The 22,189-nt window shown below is 35.6% G+C and overlaps 1 protein-coding gene across 1 annotated transcript in view; it reads left to right on the forward strand.

Moving 5' to 3' along the window:
* LOC122807818 (myocardial zonula adherens protein-like) overlaps positions 1-22,189 on the forward strand; it is a 1,184,151-nt gene that overhangs the window by 553,855 nt on the left and 608,107 nt on the right. The window contains exon 4 of the mRNA XM_044078905.1: positions 18,600-18,758. Coding sequence (XP_043934840.1) covers positions 18,600-18,758 — 159 coding nt within the window. The remainder of the gene's footprint in view (positions 1-18,599; positions 18,759-22,189) is intronic.

Below are 22,189 nucleotides of genomic sequence, written 5' to 3' on the forward strand. Positions count from 1 at the left end.
CAAAGCAATCTGTTCTGCTTGTTCTGGTTTTTCTGCCAAGCAGTCTTAAAATAACTTATTTGTTAGCTGTTTAAAACATTCTTTAAAGTCTCTTTGCTGATTTTCTGCTGTTTTAAATGTTTGTTTTTTTTAGTGTCTCACTGCTGTTTTTCTGATGTGTTAAACATTGTCTAGTGTTTCCCGCCAAACTAGGGTAGCTAGTAGCAGTAGCATAGTCCAGATAAAGGTTTGCTGCATCTGGGTCTGTTTGTAGTGGCTATTTGTTCTGAGCACGTCTTCCAAGCCATCTTTGATTAGAAGGGGTCTCTCGGCACTCATGAGAGGAGTGTGCTGATAGGAGCCTGTCTGGTGAAGGGTGATTTGTCTAGGGCTTGGATTAACCTACCTCATTGGTCCTTTTGAACCTTTTTACATTTTTTTCAAGTTTTTAACTTCTGGTAATTAAGCCCTGTGTTTGAGCAGGTTTCTGCTTATTTGTGCATAGTGCAGCACTGCACACTCCTGCGCAATTGTGCTCCATAGCCTTACATATAAATCCAACAATTTTTCCCTTAGATGCATCTGTAGCACATTAGTGTACCCTCATCCTTAGTTCTTTCCCGGTGAAAGAAATACCACCAGCAAAAAAAAACCCAGGCAGAAATATTCATCCACTGAGCTCCTCCTTGATCGTTCCTGAAATGCCCCCCCTTTGTGATAACAGTCTTCACCCCAGCATTATGGACAGTTAGACTCTTGAGGAAGTATAGTAACTGCCTCATGTACACCAACATCCCTCTACTAACAACTCAATCCAGTACAGAGTGCGAGAGATGTAGCTACACCAAGAAGCTTGAACCCATGCTCTCTTGCACTCAAAACAGCAACACTGAAGAAGTTGTCAACTCACCCACCACTGCTCATGCACATATTACCACTACTCATACACAGAGTATGCATCAAACACAAAAATCAACATGCACGAAGGTTAAACACAAGAGACCTCCAAAACGCAAGACTGCTACAACTAACACAGTTCTCACAACACCTATGACACATAGTAACACCGATGTCTCACCTACCAAGCTCGTAAGGCATAACACCCAAAAAACAAGTTTTCTTCTCATTGGAGACTCAATAGTGAGACACACAGATGTCCCACTCACCAGGTTGGACAAGGAGAAAGTCACAGTCAGCTGCCTATCCAGTGCTAGGATTCAGCAGATAATGCATGTACTCAGGTCTCTCAGCAACAAGTACCATTATGACTCTATCATAGTTCATGTTGGAGTGAACGAGCTATGATTGAGCTCTCTGAGTATGTGTCCCAGGCAGGTATGTCCCTAGCCTTGAGTAGCATACTACCCTCACTTAGAATGATGCTAAAGTATAAACAAAAAGTGACTGATTTCAATAATTGGCTTAGTTTTCAGTGTCATTCAAAGGAGACCCAGTTCCTGTCAGCCTGGTAAGCCATGGTCGACAAACCTTGCTGCTTTTCCAGAGATGGTTTGCACTTAGCACCTCTAGGTTTTTGGCTGCTGATAAAGGCTCTTGTCTCCGCCATAGTGCTTTTTTTAGGCTAGGTCTCAAAAACAAACTTACTGACCTGAAATTTGCCAATTATAACAAAATAAGGGTCACACTACTAAATGGTAGGAGCTTAAACCAAAAACTGCACACCCTGGAAGCACTTCTATCACTGGAAGTTGTAGATGCTTGTACATTCACAGAAATCTGGTTCAAGGCATCAGACAGTGCCCCAGCCTTGCAAGGCTACAATGCCTTCCATACCTTCAGAACACAAAATAAATGTGTGAGAACCAAAGGAGGCAGTGTTTCTATCTATATTAGAGATACATTTACCTCCCATCTAGTTAGACTGGACAACTCCATGGAGTTACTCCAAGTTCAGGTTATGCAGGGTAAGACCCCCATTCAAGTCATAGCCAGTTATAAGTCCTCCTCCTTGGGTCATGGTGCACATGAAGCCTATTTGACAAAACTGGAGACAATTCAAATATTACCGAACCTTCTGGTTATGGGGGATTTCAATTATTCCACCACCAACTGGGAAACCTATGCTAGCCCTAACTTGCTAGTGGAAAAGTTCCTTGACTTTGTTAACTCAAATGCCCTGGAACAATTTCTTCATACCCTGACAAGAGGAACAAACATTCTAGATCTGGTCCTCACCAACATGTCAAACAGATGCCCTGCCACAACTGTTGGACCCTCATTAGTTAAATCTGATCACAAATCAGCCATCTTCCAGCTGGCAGTAACACCAGAACTCACAAAGGGCAAAATCAGGCTAAAAAACTTCACCAAGGCAAATTATACCCTCGTAGGTGAAGGTATAATTGCACTCCAAGCCCCACCCCCAGCTGGAAGTGGTACCTACACTGAAGCTTATACTAAAGCCCTGTACAATCACTTGCGTAAGTGTATAGACTCGGATGAAACAGTAAGAATCAAAGCCAGATCCCCAAGAAAAAACAAGCCACCATGGTGGACATCCAGCATCAACAAACCTAACAATAAATGCAAAATTTGCTGTCCAAGAAAACAAAGGCGAGGCCCCAACAGTGGAAACGCACAGTCCTCAGCCTCAACAAGCAAATAAGAAAACTTGTCAAATCCTCTAAGGGCTTCTTTGAGAAAAACTTAGCCAGCACAGCCAAGGATAACCATAAAACATTTTACAGCTATGTATGTAGCTTAAAAGGTAGGACCCAAGCATGTGCAGAACTAGTGACCAACAGTATCACACAAACTGACCCCACAGAGATAGCAAACCTGCTAGCGGATAAGTTTTATGAAAATTTCACTTCCTTATCCCCTCCAAACTTATCACAAACCTTCCCGCAATCTTGCCTCCTCCACCCTCCATATCTGAAGAGCAGATCATTAATTCCTTGTCCAAGGCAAAAAACACAACCTCTATGGGACCAGATTGCATCCCAGGCTGTCTTCTAAACAGGCTAAAACATGAACTAGTATCACTGTTAAGTACCCTTTTCAATAACAACCTAACCACAGGCTTTGTTCCTGCAGAATGGAGAACAGCAACAGTTATTCCCCTCCACAAAGGTGGTCTAGCAACAGACCCTGGGAATTACAGACTCATAAGCCTGACCAGCCTCATCTGTAAGGCCAAGGAACATATCATTATGGACCTCATAAATAAAGACAGAGGTGACCTCCAAACCCTGGATCCAACCCAATTCGGCTTAGTCAAGGGCAGATCCTGCTTGTTAAATCTGATGGAGTTCTTTGAAAATTTGACCAAGGCCATTGACAAGGGCAATTCTGTGCACACAGCATACCTCGACTTGGCAAAGGCTTTCGACAGAATCCCACACTCAGGCATTACCAATAAACTTAGCAAACTGAATGTAAATCCCTTTGTTGAAAGATGGGCTGCCAACTGGCTCACAAACAGGACACACACTATCAAAGTGGGTGACTCCACATCAACCAGCAGGGTGCCACAGGGGTCAGTGCTAGGCCCCCTACTGTTTGGTATATACTTCTCCGAAGTTCAGGTCAAAACTAAGGGGTTGTGGCTGACCAGGTTTGTGGATGACTGAAAATTGGGTGCAATTATTGATTCCCCAAATGATGTCAGTATACTCCAGGAGAGTCTTACGCAGACCAATGACTGGTGTTTTAGTCACGGTCTCAAACTGAAGGCAAACAAATGCATCATCATTCCCTTTCACATAAACAATGTCCCTTCACACTATCAGATCAACAGCAATATCCTAAGTACCCATGACGTGATAAGAGATCTGGGATTACAAGATGACTGTGACCTTAACTTCAACCACCATGTGTCTACTGTAGTAAGGAAGGCTTTCTATATAGCACACTTGATTAGTAAAGGCATCACCTCAAGACCAAAAGAGGTTATAACCCCTATGTACTCGGCACTAATCTGGCCCATAATTGAATATAATGCCCCATTCAGCATGTACTGTACAAAGCATCTGCAACAACTGGAGCGACCTCAGAGCTTTCTAACAAAAAAGATCAAGGGACTCCAGTGTGTGCCTTAGACAGATTGACTGAAATCCATGTGAATATAATATAATATATATCATACAGACTTCTTAGGGGAGAGTTATGCCTGGCTTACAGAGCAATCTCAGACTCAAACCTAATGAACTTGCTGCAAATCCTTAAATCAAATGGGACTAGAGCTACCTGCTCCAGGGACCTAAATATGGCCTGCGGCTTAAATAGGACATACTGGAGGCACAGATTTGTCTCCCAATAGCTGGTGCATCTTTGGAATAGCTACTAATTCATATGGCTCCTTCAATGCTGGGCCAGGGCACGGGCATCACATGTGGTTTGCAGTGGTTGGGATATCCACATCACATATTAAGTAGTTGGCAAATACTAATTGCTTGTAGTGGTGTGGATAGTGTGAATCCTGTAGCTTATGTACAGTGATTTCTGAAGGGTGTTTTGTACTCTAAATCAGCCATGTAGTGAATACTCAGAGTTCAGATCACAATTGTTTTATTTCTTTTGTTAGCTTAGTTAGTCAGGGTGAGCAGGCAGCATGTCAGCAGAGGAGTATGGAAAGCTGACAAGGAGCCGGCTGGCGGGCATGTGCCAGGCTAGGGGACTGGTGCATGGAAACCTGACTAAGACAGACCTGATTGCAGCCTTGGTTACAGCTGCATCAGAAAACAGCAACCAGGAGGACAATCAGACTGCCAGTGGAAATACAATATCCTCAGAGAATGGACAGCTCAACCTTTCTGCGAAGGACAATCAAGCTGGCAGTGGAGATACAACAGCCTCGGAGAATGAACAGCTCAACCTTTCTGCAGTGGACTTAAAATTCCAGCTGGAGCTAAAGAGACTTGAGTTGGAGGCCAGATGTTTGGAGATAGAAGCCAATGAAAAGGAGCATCAAAGGAGGCATGTGAAACAGAGCACGTCTGACACTGTTCAAAAGGAACCTGGAACAGTCGATGGGGCACTGTAAATTCTTAACGAGGATAGTGCCGACAACCCTCCTGAACATGGGCAGTCATTACTAACTACAGTCTTGGATATTGCCTAGTACGTCTATGGTATTACATTGGGATGAAACAGCTAGGCTTGCAATGACCTCTGGGTTGAAAGCCTAGTAATCTCCTATGATTCTATACATATAGACATACACATATATATATATATATATATGCATATATATATATATATATATATATATATATATATATATATATGTATGTATGTATGTATATATCTATATATATATATATATATATATATATATATATATATATATATATATGTATATATATATATATATATATATATATATATATATATATATATATATATATATATATATATAATTGATACACAATGTTGACTGCAAAAATTCAACAATGGAAACACCAACATTCAACTATACATGTGCAAGTAAAACCCTCACCACATGCAACAAGCAAAAACATAATGACATCATTTTTGGCTGAAGGCAAACCCCTGCTAGCTATATATACTATGTGATCACACAATCCCCGTGGAAAGGGAATATATATATATTGGTGGACTGACGTTGGTCGACTCTTCCTTTGATTGACATCTGTTTGGCTGAAGACAATTTGATCAACTAAACAGATGGTTGACTAATGTGTGAGGTCACAGAATTCTCAAGGTAGGGAAATATGCCCTTTCCCATGATTGTGCAGTCTCAAAGTTAATATATATAATTATCAGGGCATGTGGGGGTGCAAGGGGGCTTGCCTTTCTGAAACATTATATTTTAAATGATTTTTATTTTTGCATGCACTGAGATTGTCAATAGTGTGTCAGGGTTTGCAAAGTTGACTTTGTAAACTTAGGGAGTATGGTGTGTGCATAAGTTTATTTGTATGGTCCAAATGAATGTACTTACAGGTTGTGTGTGTGTGTGTGTGTGTGTGTGTGTGTGTGTGTGTGTGTGTGCATGTGTGTGTGTGTGTGTGTGTGTGTGTGTGTGTGTGTGTGTGTGTGTGTGTGTGTGTGTGTGTGTGTGTGTACATGCGTGTGCATGTAGTTGTGTACGTGTGTGTGTGTGTGTGTCTCTGTGTAGACCTGCTTTTAAATCCTGAAACTTCAGAAAATAAAATCATACAAAAAGAGTGAATTCCAAATTGGGTTACATCTTCAAAGCATTTTTTGCAAGGGGGGGGGGGGTTCTCCCTCCTGTATCATCCCATCCCTACTTGTTAAATATACTAATTGTGAAACTGTGTAGCTCAGAGTAAGGAAAAAACCCAAAGCTGCCATTAGTTTGGATAACTCCCAATGTGCACTTTAACTTACTGCTAGTGTGTGTGTGTGGGTGTGTGGGTTTGTGGGTGTGTGGGTGTGTATGTGCGTGTGTGTGTGTGTGTGTGTGTGTGTGTGTGTGTGTGTGTGTGTGTGTGTGTGTGTGTGTTTTATGTTATTTCACATGTCGTCATTCAGCAATGATGAACAGAACCACTAGATGATATCATATAAATTTATAGAAATATTGTGCATGGAAGAAGGTAAATATCGTACATTTAAAATATTTTCCCAATTAAAGTTAATTAGCAGATGAACACATTTTAGTGACATGCACAAAAATAAGCACCAGATGTCCCTTGTCTTGGAAATATCCAGAAAGTTCTCAGTACTTTTCTAAGAACCCTGTTATTGTATACTGTGTGTTTTTATGGTATACCATTTCTATTTGTACTCTGTTATTGTGTACTGTGTGTTTTTATGGTATACCATTTCTATTTGCACTCTGTTATTTTGTGTACTGCGCGTTTTTATGGTACACCATTTTTATTTGCACTCTGTAATTGTGTCCTGTGTGTTTTTATGGTATACCATTTCTATTTGCACTCTGTTATTATGTACTGTGTGTTTTTATTGTACACCATTTTATTTGCATTCTGTTATTGTGTACTGTGTGTTTTTATGGTACACCATTTCTATTTGGACTCTGTTATTGTGCACTGTGTATTTTTATGGTACACCATTTTTATTTACAATCTGTAATTGTGTACTGTGTGTTTTATGGTACACCATTTCTATTTGTACTCTGTTATTGTGTGCAGTGTGTATTTACAGTGTACCATTTCTATTTGCACTCTGTTATTATGTACTGTGTGTTTTTATGGTGTACCATTTCTATTTGAACTCTGTTATTATGTACTGTGTGGTTTTATGGTATATCATTTATATTTGCACTCTTTTATTGTGCACTGTCTGTTTTTATGGTACGCCATTTTATTTGCATTCTGTTATTGTGTGCTGTGGGTTTTTATGGTACACCATTTCTATTTGCACCCTTTTATTGTGTACTGTGTGTTTTATGGTATATCATTTATATTTGCACTCTTTTATTGTGCACTGTGTGTTTTTATGGTGTACCATTTCTATTTGCACTATGTTATTGTGTACTGTGTGTTTTTATGGTGTACCATTTCTATTTGAACTCTGTTATTATGTACTGTGTGTTTTTATGGTATACCATTTCTATTTGCACTCAGTTATTGTATACTGTGTGTTTTTATGGTATACCATTTCTATTTGCACTCTGTTATTGTGTACTGTGTGTTTTATGGTGTACCATTTCTATTTGCACTCTATTATTGTGTACTGTGTGTTTTTATGGTGTACCATTTCTATTTGAACTCTGTTATTATGTACTGTGTGTTTTTGTGGTACGCCATTTCTATTTACACTCTGTTATTGTGTACTGTGTGGTTTTATGGTACATCATTTCTATTTACACTCTGTTATTGTGTACTTTTTTTATGGTACACCATTTCTATTTGCACTCTGTTATTGTGTACTGTGTGTTTTTATGGTGTACAATTTCTATTTGCACTCTGTTATTGTGTACTGTGTGTTTTTATGGTACACCATTTCTATTTGCACTCTGTTATTGTGTACATGTCTTTATGGTACACCATTTCTATTGGCACTCTGTTTGTGTGTACTGTGTGTTTTTATGGTATACCATTTCTATTTACACTCTTTTATTGTGTACTGTGTTTTTTTATGGTATGTACAAAGATATCACACCATTTCTAAAGTTTGCACTCTGTTATTATGTATTGTGTGATTTTATTGTACATTTCTTTATCTTGCATTTGGCAGTAACACCATTGTTACTTTAGTTTTTTTATGGTATACCATTTATATTTGCAGTCTTTTATTGTGTACTGTTGTTTTTTATGGTACACCATTTCTATTTGCACTATGTTATTATGTATTGTGTGTTTTTATTGTACACCATTTTATTTGCATTCTGTTATTGTGTACTGTGGGTTTTTATGGTACACCATTTCTGTTTGCACTCTTTTATTGTGTACTGTGTGTTTTTATGGTATATCATTTATATTTGCACTCTTTTATTGTGCACTGTGTGTTTTTATGGTTCACCATTTCTATTTTTACTCTGGTATTGAGTACTGTGTGTTTTTATGGCACGCCATTTCTATTTGCACTCTGTTATTGTGTACTGTGGGGTTTTATTGTACACCATTTCTATTTTCACTTTCTTATTGTGTATTGTGTGTTGTTATGGTGCACCATTTCTATTTGCACTCTGTTATTATGTACTGTGTGTTTTTAAGGTATACCATTTCTATATACACTCAGTTATTGTATACTGTGTGCTTTTATGGTATACCATTTCTATTTGCACTCTGTTATTGTGTACTGTGTGTTTTATGGTGTGCCATTTCTATTTGCACTCTATTATTGTGTACTGTGTGTTTTTATTGTGTACCATTTCTATTTGAACTCTGTTATTATGTACTGTGTGTTTTTGTGGTACGCCATTTCTATTTACACTCTGTTATTGTGTACTGTGTGGTTTTATGGTACATCATTTCTATTTACACTCTGTTATTGTGTACTTTTTTTATGGTACACCATTTCTATTTGCACTCTGTTATTGTGTACATGTCTCTATGGTACACCATTTCTATTGGCACTCTGTTACTGTGTACGGTGTGTTTTTATGGTATACCATTTCTATTTACACTCTTTTATTGTGTACAGTGTGTTTTTATGGTATACCATTTATATTTGCAGTCTTTTATTGTGTACTGTTGGTTTTTATGGTACACCATTTGTATTTGCACTCTGTTATTATGTACTGTGTGTTTTTATTGTAAACCATTTTATTTGCATTCTGTTATTGTGTACTGTGGGTTTTTATGGTACACCATTTCTATTTGCACTCTATTATTGTGTGTTGTGTTTTTATGGTGTACCATTTCTATTTGCACTCTGTTATTATGTACTGTGTGTTTTTATGGTACACCATTTTATTTGCATTCTGTTATTGTGTACTGTGGGTTTTTATGGTACACCATTTCTGTTTGCACTCTTTTATTGTGTACTGTGTGTTTTTATGGTATATCATTTATATTTGCACTCTTTTATTGTGCACTGTGTGCTTTTATGGTTCACCATTTCTGTTTGCACTCTTTTATTGTGTACTGTGTGTTTTACTGTGTGTTTTTATGGCACGCCATTTCTATTTGCACTCTGTTATTGTGTACTGTGTGTTTTTGTGGTATACCATTTCTATTTGCACTCTGTTATTGTGTACTGTGTGTTTTTATGGTATACCATTTCTATTTGCACTCTGTTATTGTGTACTGTGTGTTTTTATGGTATACCATTTCTATTTGCACTCTGTTATTGTGTACTGTGGGGTTTTATGGTACACCATTTCTATTTGCACTCTGTTATTGTGTACTGTGTGCTTTTATAGTACACCATTTCTATTTGCACTCTGTAATTGTGTATTGTATGTTTTTATGGTATACCATTTCTATTTGCACTCTGTTATTGTGTACTGTGTGTTTTTTTGGTACACCATTTCTATTTGCACACTGTGATTGTGTACTGTGTATTTTTATGGTACACCATTTCTATTTGCACTCTGTTACTTTGTGTATTGTGTGTGTGTTTTTACGGTACACCATTTCTATCTGCACTCTGTTATTGTGTACTGTGTGTTTTATGGAGTACCATTCCTATTTGCACTCTGTTATTGTGTACTGTGTGTTTTTATGGTGTACCATTTCTATTTGTACTCTTATTGTGCATTGTGTGTTTTTCTGGTGTATCATTTCTATTTGCACTCTGTTATTGTGTGCTTTGTGTTTTTTGGTGTACCATTTCTATTTGCACTCTGTTATTGTGTACTGTGTGTTTTCATGGTACACCATTTCTATTTGCACTCTGGTATTGTGTGCTGTGTGTTTTTATGGTACACCATTTCTATTTGCACTCTGTTATTGTGTACTGTGTGTTTTTTTGGTACACCATTTCTATTTGCACACTGTGATTGTGTACTGTGTATTTTTATGGTATACCATTTCTATTTGCACTCTGTTATTGTGTACTGTGTGTTTTTATGGTACACCATTTCTATTTGCACTCTGTTATTATGTACTGTGTGTTTTTATTGTACACCATTTTATTTGCATTCTGTTATTGTGTACTGTGGGTTTTTATGGTACACCATTTCTATTTGCACTCTATTATTGTGTGTTGTGTGTTTTTATGGTGTACCATTTCTATTCGCACTCTGTTATTATGTACTGTGTGTTTTTATGGTACACCATTTTATTTGCATTCTGTTATTGTGTACTGTGGGTTTTTATGGTACACCATTTCTGTTTGCACTCTTTTATTGTGTACAGTGTGTTTTTATGGTATATCATTTATATTTGCACTCTTTTATTGTGCACTGTGTGCTTTTATGGTTCACCATTTCTGTTTGCACTCTTTTATTGTGTACTGTGTGTTTTTATGGTACACCATTTCTGTTTGCACTCTTTTATTGTGTACTGTGTGTTTTTATAGTATATCATTTATATTTGCACTCTTTTAATTTTGACTGTGTGTTTTTATGGTTCACCATTTCTATTTTTACTCTGGTATTGAGTACTGTGTGTTTTTATGGCACGCCATTTCTATTTGCACTCTGTTATTGTGTACTGTGTGCTTTTATGGTATACCATTTCTATTTGCACTCTGTTATTGTGTACTGTGTGTTTTTGTGGTATACCATTTCTATTTGCACTCTGCTATTGTGTACTGTGTGTTTTTATGGTACACCATTTCTATTTGCACTCTCTTATTGTGTACTGGGAGATTTTATGGTACACCATTTCTATTTGCACTCTGTTATTGTGTACTGGGCGTTTTTATGGTATACCATTTCTATTTGCACTCTGTTATTGTGTGCTGTGTGTTTTTATGGTACACCATTTCTATTTGCACTCTCTTATTGTGTACTGGGAGATTTTATGGTACACCATTTCTATTTGCACTCTGTTATTGAGTACTGTGCGTTTCTATGGTATACCATTTCTATTTTCACTTTGTTATTGTGTACTGTGTGTTTTTGTGGTATACCATTTCTATTTGCACACTGTTATTGTGTACTGTGTGCTTTTATGGTATACCATTTCTATTTGCACTCTGTTATTGTGTACTGTGTGTTTTTAGGTTATACCATTTTATTTGCACTCTGTTATTGTGCACTGTGCGTTTTTATGGTACACCATTTCTATTTGCACTCTTGTTATTGTGTACTGTGTGTTTTTATGGTACACCGTTTCTATTTGCACTTTGCTATTGTGTACTGTGTGTTTTTATGATTTACCATTTCTATTTGCACTCTGTTATTGTGTACTGCATGTTTTTATGGTATGCCATTTCTATTTGCACTCTGTTTTTGTATTCTGTGTGTTTTTATGGTATACCATTTCTATTTACACTCTGCTATTTTGTACTGTGTGTTTTTATGGTACACCATTTCTTTTTGCACTCTGTTGTTGTGCACTGTGTTTTTTATGGTACACCATGTCTATTTGCACTCTGTTATTGTGTACTGTGTGTTTTTATGGTACACAATTTCTATTTGCACTCTGTTATTGTGTAGTGTGTTTTTATGGTACACCATTTCTGTTTGCACTCTGTTGTTGTGTACTGTGTTTTTTTATGATACACCATTTCTATTAGCACTCTGTTATTGTGTACTGTGTGTTTTTATGGTACACCATTTCTATTTGCACTCTGTTATTGTGTACTGCGTGATGGTACACCATTTCTATTTGCACTTTGCTATTGTGTACTGTGTGTTTTTATGATTTACCATTTCTATTTGCACTCTGTTATTGTGTACTGTATGCTTTTATGGTACACCATTTCTATTTTCACTCTGTTATTGTGTACTGTGTGTTTTTATGGTATACCATTTCTATTAACACTCTATTGTGTACTGTGTGTTTTTATGGTATACCATTTCTATTTGCACTCTGTTATTGTGTACTGTGTGTTTTTATGGTACACCATTTCTATTTGCACTCTCTTATTGTGTACTGGGAGATTTTATGGTACACCATTTCTATTTGCACTCTGTTATTGTGTACTGTGCGTTTCTATGGTATACCATTTCTATTTTCACTTTGTTATTGTGTACTGTGTGTTTTTGTGGTATACCATTTCTATTTGCACACTGTTATTGTGTACTGTGTGCTTTTATGGTATACCATTTCTATTTGCACTCTGTTATTGTGTACTGTGTGTTTTTGTGGTATACCATTTCTATTTGCACTCTGTTATTGTGTACTGTGTGTTTTTATGGTATACTATTTCTATTTGCACTCTGTTATTGTGTACTGTGTGTTTTTATGGTGTACCATTTCTATTTGCACTCTGTTATTGTGTACTGTGGGGTTTTATGGTACACCATTTCTATTTGCACTTTCTTATTGTGTATTGTGTGTTTTTATGGTACACCATTTCTATTTGCACTCTGTTATTGTGTACTGTGTGTTTTTTATGGTACACCATTTCTATTTGCACTCTGTAATTGTGTATTGTATGTTTTTATGGTATACCATTTCTATTTGCACTCTGTTATTGTGTACTGTGTGTTTTTTTGGTACACCATTTCTATTTGCACACTGTGATTGTGTACTGTGTATTTTTATGGTACACCATTTCTATTTGCACTCTGTTACTTTGTGCTTTGTATTTTTATGGTGTATCATTTCTATTTGCACTCTGTTATTGTGTACTTTGTGTTTTTATGGTACACCATTTCTGTTTGCGCTCTGATATTGTGCACTTTGTGTTTATGGTATACCACTTCTATTTGCACTCTTTTATTGTGTACTGTGTGTTTTTATGGTACACCATTTCTATTTACACTCTGTTATTGCGTACTTTGTGTTTTTATGGTACACCATTTCTATCTGCACTCTGTTATTGTGTACTGTGTGTTTGATGGTGTACCATTCTTATTTGCACTCTGTTATTGTGTACTGTGTGTTTTTATGGTGTACCATTTCTATTTGTACTCTTATTGTGCACTGTGTGTTTTTCTGGTGTATCATTTCTATTTGCACTCTGTTATTGTGTGCTGTGTGTTTTTATTGTGTACCATTTCTGTTTGCACTCTCTTATTGTGTACTGTGTGTTTTTATGGTACACCATTTCTATTTGTACTCTGGTATTGTGTGCTGTGTGTTTTTATGGTACACCATTTCTATTTGCACTCTGGTATTGTGTACTGTGTGTTTTTATGGTACACCATTTCTAGTTGCACTCTGTTATTGTGTACTGTGTGTTTTTAAGGTATACCATTTTATTTGCACTCTGTTATTGTGCACTGTGTGTTTTTATGGTACACCATTTCTATTTGCACTCTTGTTATTGTGTACTGTGTGTTTTTATGGTACACCATTTCTATTTGCACTTTGCTATTGTGTACTGTGTGTTTTTATGATTTACCATTTCTATTTGCACTCTGTTATTGTGTACTGCATGTTTTTATGGTATGCCATTTCTATTTGCACTCTGTTTTTGTATTCTGTGTGTTTTTATGGTATACCATTTCTATTTACACTCTGCTATTTTGTACTGTGTGTTTTTATGGTACACCATTTCTTTTTGCACTCTGTTGTTGTGCACTGTGTTTTTTATGGTACACCATGTCTATTTGCACTCTGTTATTGTGTACTGTGTGTTTTTATGGTACACAATTTCTATTTGCACTCTGTTATTGTGTACTGTGTGTTTTTATGGTACACCATTTCTGTTTGCACTCTGTTATTGTGTACTGTGTTTTTTTATGATACACCATTTCTATTTGCACTCTGTTATTGTGTACTGTGTGTTTTTATGGTACACCATTTCTATTTGCACTCTGTTATTGTGTACTGCATGATGGTACACCATTTCTATTTGCACTTTGCTATTGTGTACTGTGTGTTTTTATGATATACCATTTCTATTTGCACTCTGTTATTGTGTACTGTGTGCTTTTATGGCACACCATTTCTATATTCTGTTATTGTGTACTGTGTGTTTTTATGGTATACAATTTGTATTAACACTCTATTGTGTACTGTGTGTTTTTATGGTATACCATTTCTATTTGCACTCTGTTATTGTGTACTATGCGTTTTTATGGTACACCATTTTTTATTTGCACTCTGTTATTGTGCACTGTGTGTTTTTATGGTATACCATTTATATTTGAACTCTGTTATTGAGTACTGTGTGTTTTTATTGTACACCATTTCTATTTTCAGTCTGTTATTGTGTACTGTGTGTTTTTAAGGTATACCATTTCTTTTTGCACTCTGTTATTGTGTACTGTGTGGTTTTATGGTACACCATTTCTATTTGCACTCTCTTATTCTGTACTGTGTGTTTTTATGGTACACCATTTCTATTTGCACTCTGTTATTGTGTACTGTGTATTTTTATGATACACCATTTCTATTTGCACTATGTTACTGAGTACATTGTGTTTTTATGGTGTAGCATTTCTATTTCTACTTTTATTGTGTACTGTGTGTTTTTATGGTACACAATTTCTATTTGCACTCTGTTATTGTATACTGTGTGTTTTTATGGTACACCATTTCTATTTGCACTCTGTTATTGTGTACTGTGTGTTTTTATGGTACACCATTTCTATTTGCACTATGTTATTGTGTACAGTGTGTTTTTATGGTGTAGCATTTCTATTTCTACTTTTATTGTGCACTGTGTGTTTTTATGTACACCATTTCTATTTGCACTCTTTTATTGTGTACTGTGTGTTTTTATGGTATACCATTTCTATTTGAAAATTAATTCCTTACCCTTCCTCACACCTATGCATAGTTGTACTGTAGCTACTCTCCCCTCTGTGCGGAGCACGTCATCACCTCTTGTACTCCAGCTGCACCTTGAACACCTAATGCCTCTTTTCATTTTACTTTCTACATCCTATACTACAAAATATATGTTAAAATTAGCATATCTCTAACCATCGATAATATGTATTCCTCAAAAGGAGCACTGTTTGATTTATATTTTACTCCAGCAATTTAACTTTGTTCATTCTATTTATGCTAATACTTTTTCAGGAGACTTATTATTATTTTTGGAGTCATGAACACTACAATGTGGTTGTCAGGCTACACCTAAATTCACTAAATAGAATGTCTACTACTATTTTTGTTTTTTTAGCTTGCTTCTTTTTTTTAGTTTCATAGTTACATGCATAGTGTTTTTTTAGCTTGTTTCTTTTTGTTATAGTTACATAGCTACACTGCAGTTACATATAATGTAGTATTATCTACAAAGTGGTACCTTTTTAGATCAAAAACACAGCCACAGAAAAAAAGCACTGTGTTTCTCTGCACTAATTTCATAGTGTTTGTTGTACATAATCTGTTTTTTTATTTTATTTATTTATTTATTTTTGTATTTATATTAATTTATAAACTTTATACTTCTTATCTGAAGCTGTGGCCAAAAAGAGCCCAGAGAACCAGCTTATCCACTTATTTATCAAATGTGCGAATAAATTGTTTAAGGAGAGAATGGTGCTGGACTGCAAAGCCAGCGATCCCATGCTATGTGTCCATCAACCCATACTTGCACAATGAGTGGCCATAATCAAGATAGCTTATGTCTATATTGCCATATCACACCATAAAAATAGACCTATGATTTTCAGTAATTATTCTTTTTAGCCTTCTAATGCCTATCCCCATGAATATCAACCCACATCTCCAGTTATTTTGAAGGATATTAGAAAATGTCTGATGTAATAGCCCTCCCCCTTTTTACCAGGTAGGTGTTGGTGCAGTGCCTCACTATGCCAAATTACCAAAAGTGACTGCTTCTTCACACACATGATGCTATAGGCTCACCCACCATAAGTCCCTGTGCAGTGCAATGCAATATTATGCCTTCCAAATGCAGCATTTCCTGTGGTGGGATGTAAGCTAGCCACTCCCCAAGGAAGGTGTAAGCATACATTATCTACTTGCTCCCATCCTTCCCCATTTGGATGCTTCAGTGCTGTGGGCTTGTCAAACACAAGTCATTTGGGGTGCAGTCAGGCCAGCATTCCTCTACCCCACAAACTCAGTACCAGTGATGTCCATGTGTCTTCTTGTTTAACAAAACTAAGGTAGTTTTCAAAAATAATGTTATTTGCAGGTTACATACTTCTTACCACAACAACTTCTAAGAATTCATTAAAAGAATTAGATATACAAGTTGAAAAATTTTATTCGGTTTCAGGACTACATTTTAACAAAATGAAATCAAATTTTATGATATTGAATAAAAAAATTACTTTCAAATAGAGGATAATCATATAATTGGTAAACAAACTTTCACTTTAAATTATCTAGGTATAACATTGAGTACAACATTAGAAAAAATATTAAACATAAATTATAGGGAAATCATAGACACAATAAAGTCAAATATAATAAAATGGAATAAAATATATATAACATTTGAAGATAGATTGCAAGTAATAAAAATGATATTATTCCCAAAAATACTATATATAACACAAGCCATTCCAGTAATACCAGACAAATATTTTTTAAAAGAAATAAATACATTATTATTAAGATTTCTCTGGCATCCTAATAAAAACAGAATAGTTCTTACACACCACACTAGACCTTGGAAACTAGGTGGAATCAATTTCCCGGATATTGAAACTTATATTAGAGCTTAAAATAATTATAAATTGGATAGATCCGTGCTATTCTTCTAACCGGAAATCTCTCCACACTGTTATTTTTTCAAATGAAAATACCATTTTAAAGAATTTAATGATAGACAATCATATTAATAAACCATGGCATAGCTTATGCCCTAGCCTTCAATACAATCTAACAAAACCTACTAATCTAAAATACTTAAATGATATGTATAATTTATTTAGAATATTTGTAATTTCTAATACAGATATTATGGCTAGAACTTTTATATCCTTTCAATGTAACAAGAAATTTTCCAAACAAAATGCATAGGACGGTTTTCATTACTTCAGAAAAGAAACAATTAATTTGCTGGCAACAATGCATTAATGAACATAAGGTTTTGGATAGTCAAATTATAATAAAAACTTACAATCTCTTTACATCAGATTGGGTATTATTACAAAGTATATTACAATACTCACAAGATCTATGCAGAATAATTAACAATTCTTCTTTTAGAGATAGACCTATACTTATAACTCATTTATATGAAATAGTATATAATAATCAAAATTGGAAAAATTTGACATCAAAATTATATAAAATTTTAATAAATTATAGAGTTAAAATCAATCCAAAATTTTGGAATCATATAACAAAAGGTCATTCAATAAATTTATCCTTGGAAAATAAAACCAAAATACTAAATTCTGTTAAATTGACATCCAACATGCAATTTTGGAGAATCTACACATGGAAATTCCTGCATAGATCTTTTATTACTCCAAATAGATTAAAAAAATGTAACACCTCTAATAATGTTATATCCTGGAGATGTTTGCAAAATTGTAAAGCAGATTGGATACATGTATTCCATGACTGCATTAAAGTTAAAACATTTTGGGAAGATGTCAGCAACATTATACAAGCCATATTTTCAGATACATTTATAGTAAGTGAATCTCTAATTTTGTTAAATGTTAATGAAAATCTAGAATTAAATAACAGCAGTCCCTACTTACTTTGGAACATTCTAGCAAATGCTAGAAAATGTATTACTAGAAAATGGAAGTCAAATCTGGAACCATCATTTAAAGAATTTATGTCAGTATTGAAGGAAACTGCATTGTCAGAAACCAGAGTTAAAGAACTAAGAATAGCACCAAGACGATGGAACAAGAATCCATGGGAAAAATACTATCACTCATTGAGACAATAAACTTGAACTGAAACTCTTAATGAAGGTGAAAAAAAAAGGAACAAATGATCTCACATTAATACGATGTTACTTTGAATAGACTGATCAATATAATAATTAAATTTCAGGCCATTTGTAAATTCTGTATATAGTTAATAATATTGTTCCATTTTTCAGAAAATGTATTAAGATTATTATAAAATGGAATTATTTGAAAATTAATTAAAAAAATTTGAGTAAAAAAAAAAACTATGATAGTTAAATAATATCAGTAAAGTGTACAACGTAATGTTACTAACAAACAAATCACATTTTCGGAAATCTTCTGTACTGCAATGCAATTATACCATATGGATACATTTCTTAATATGTGTTTTCTTCTACAGCATCTGGTTACTGTTCCTAATGTGGTACCCAGTGATTCTTCACCCCAACGAGTGGTTTATGGGGTTGTACACCGGCCAGACTCTCAGAACCAGGAGGATGTGTTTGTTTATGAGTGGTCAGTCAACCAGCTGAGAGAAGAAATGAACTACATTAAAGATGTAAGAGGCTTTTTTTTTTGTATTGTTAATGAATGTTATTTTCCATCCTGGCTTTCATTCAGTTTTTGCTTTTATCATGTGCAGGTTAACTAACTGACATAAAAAAAGAAAAATACTTTTAGAAATATTAGTTTAAAGGAAACAGTAACCACCGGTGTTGATTCTGAGAAATAAAAAGGTTACATTCTGCCTTTTCTTTATTTTCTGTACCTTTATCATGTCTTTCTCTTTTTCTGTGAATTTCTCTCAGATGCTAGCCTACAGACTCTAATCTACATTTAAAACTGGATTCTCCAGCTGACAACACTGGGTGTGGTAAAATCTCACAAGACTAATTTTGCACTGACACTCCCTAATTGCTAGCGCATATATTTACAAAACTGAAGCCAACAAACAGAACTGTGGTGACATATTTATAGAAAGTAAAATAGGGCCAAACATCTCAGAAAGCAAATTAAAGCAGAACATATATAAATGCTGTGAAATCATGAAGTAAGAAAATGTCAGATGAAATACATTAATAGAAATAATTTATGCTACCTGTTCAAATGTTTTCTCCCAAAGTAGGGGTCACTGCAGATGCTTCCCTCATAGTATCCTCACTTTGACAATGGTTTCTTATGGAGAAGATCTGATACTTGGTATGTTAAATCTCAGGCAAATGATGTTCAAGAATTCATTCTTCGTTCACCTGTAGGTTACTCTTGAAGGTCAGCCTTACATTAATATTTGAATTAAACGCTAGCAGTACTGTAGAAGGCCAGAACTACTGCATTCTTATTGATCATTAAACTGTAGTGCTGGCCGATACAATGTTGCACTATTGGTCAGCCTTACATTAATATTTGAATTAAACGCTAGCAGTACTGTAGAAGGCCAGAACTACTGCATTCTTATTAATCATTAAACTGTAGTGCTGGCCGATACAATGTTGCACTATTGGTCAGCCTTACATTAATATTTGAATTAAACGCTAGCAGTACTGTAGAAGGCCAGAACTACTGCATTCTTATTGATCATTAAACTGTAGTGCTGGCCGATACAATGTTGCACTATTGGTCAGCCTTACATTAATATTTGAATTAAACGCTAGCAGTACTGTAGAAGGCCAGAACTACTGCATTCTTATTGATCATTAAACTGTAGTGCTGGCCGATACAATGTTGCACTATTGGTCAGCCTTACATTAATATTTGAATTAAACGCTAGCAGTACTGTAGAAGGCCAGAACTACTGCATTCTTATTGATCATTAAACTGTAGTGCTGGCCGATACAATGTTGCACTATTGGTCAGCCTTACATTAATATTTGAATTAAACGCTAGCAGTACTGTAGAAGGCCAGAACTACTGCATTCTTATTGAACATTAAACTGTAGTGATGGCCGATACAATGTTGCACTACTGGTCAGCCTTACATTAATATTTGAATTAAACGCTAGCAGTACTGTAGAAGGCCAGAACTACTGCATTCTTATTAATCATTAAACTGTAGTGCTGGCCGATACAATGTTGCACTATTGGTCAGCCTTACATTAATATTTGAATTAAACGCTAGCAGTACTGTAGAAGGCCAGAACTACTGCATTCTTATTGATCATTAAACTGTAGTGCTGGCCGATACAATGTTGCACTATTGGTCAGCCTTACATTAATATTTGAATTAAACGCTAGCAGTACTGTAGAAGGCCAGAACTACTGCATTCTTATTGATCATTAAACTGTAGTGCTGGCCGATACAATGTTGCACTATTGTGCTGCTTTATGGCTGTTACTGTTACACATGTAGCAGCCATCACACTGCATTGACTATTAGCATGATACAATGCAATTGTGCTGCATTGGGGCTGATACTAATCTATACGTAATTCTGAATAACAAATAAGGGATAAAACAAAGGGGTTATTTTCAAAGGGTCATGTAGATAATGCTTCCAAGACCACCACTGTGTTTATAATTTAGCATCCAGTAATATACCTGAAGGTCTTGGGTTACATTTTGTTCATCACAATTATTTATGTTTTCTGCTAGTTTGTGTGAATACAGATGCGAACTCCATACTCACTGAGTAAGGCTGGACTAGAAACATTTTGCTCTGTCTGCAGATTTACAAAATTAATCTTCCTGGCATCAAAATGATTATCACTGTTCTGCTCTTCGTAGAGCCAAATTGGTATAAGTGAAAGTTTAACTAACTCTTTCACTTTGAATACTCATATTAAGGCTTTTAAAAATATAAAACCAACCCCATCTAGTCGGCAAGCTAATAATAAATTTCAGTGATTGCAACATTGGATCTCAAGGCAATGAAGCAAACATACTGTGGCTGGCTCATAAAAGGGCTCCCTACCAGTGTGTGAGACTCGGTACTGTGAGGTTGGACACTTTGAAAATTTGTTGCTTTTCGCATTCCTTTTATTAGAATAGTTCTAATTGCTCTGCCACATATTTTCCTAACTGAATGCTTCTAAGGACCCTCTATGTTACTACTTAGCTGTGTATGTTTAGTTTGAATTTTTGACTTCAATTTCTAAACTTTCTATTGCAAATTTCATATTATATATACATACATACATGCATACACACATACATATATACATACGTGCACATTTTTCAGGCCCAGGCAATAATATCCTTCTAGCCTAACAATATACTAAAACAGTTATTCCCATATACAGAGCATTATGAGCAGATCGGTGAGCTTCATCCAATTTTTATGTGTTTGACACATGGACGCCAAGAAATTTATCTCAAGAGCAAAGCTTGACAGGTGAATCATGACATCCATGTTGAGAACAGATAAGAGTGGGTTAGGATCGGCGACCCATTCATTACTCTTTGATGTGCGTGGAGCATTTTATGCTCAATGTATTATTAGTTACAGAAAAAAAAAAACGCTAAGCATTTTACTGCCTTTCAAAGCCACGAAGCACTTAGTGAGGGTTGTCAGATAAGGAGTGTAACACAGTTCCTTCTGTTTACACTCACCTTCTATACCTCTGAACTGTCCAAATTTTCACAGAATGTCCGGATTTTTCCCTCATACATTCAGTCTGCTTCTCATAAACTCTGTGTTTTTTGGACAAATTACTGACTGAATTAATAATAAAGATGTTCATTTACATTTCAGACTTTGTATCATTCAGATAGTACAGGCAAGCACATATCCTGTTATTCTAGTAACTTTCTAAGTTTATAGCAGGAAGTCAGGGACACATTGTCAGAAAAGACAGCAAGTAGAAAAAAATATTTTATTCTGCCACTGTCATCTGCTTGTCAGTGCTGGCAGATTTTACTGCTTAGATCAAGACTCAGCCTTAACAACCTAAGCAGGGGATGCTTAACATGTTAAGGTCAGCTCCCACACCACTCTAGTGCTTAATTGACTTCTCTTTTTTTGAATATCAGAGCACAATCACCATGCTCCATGCA

The sequence above is a fragment of the Protopterus annectens genome, chromosome 7.part1 (genome assembly GCF_019279795.1).
Source record: "Protopterus annectens isolate FY-2018-M chromosome 7.part1, PAN1.0, whole genome shotgun sequence".
In the NCBI taxonomy this organism is placed as follows: Eukaryota; Metazoa; Chordata; order Ceratodontiformes; family Protopteridae; genus Protopterus; species Protopterus annectens.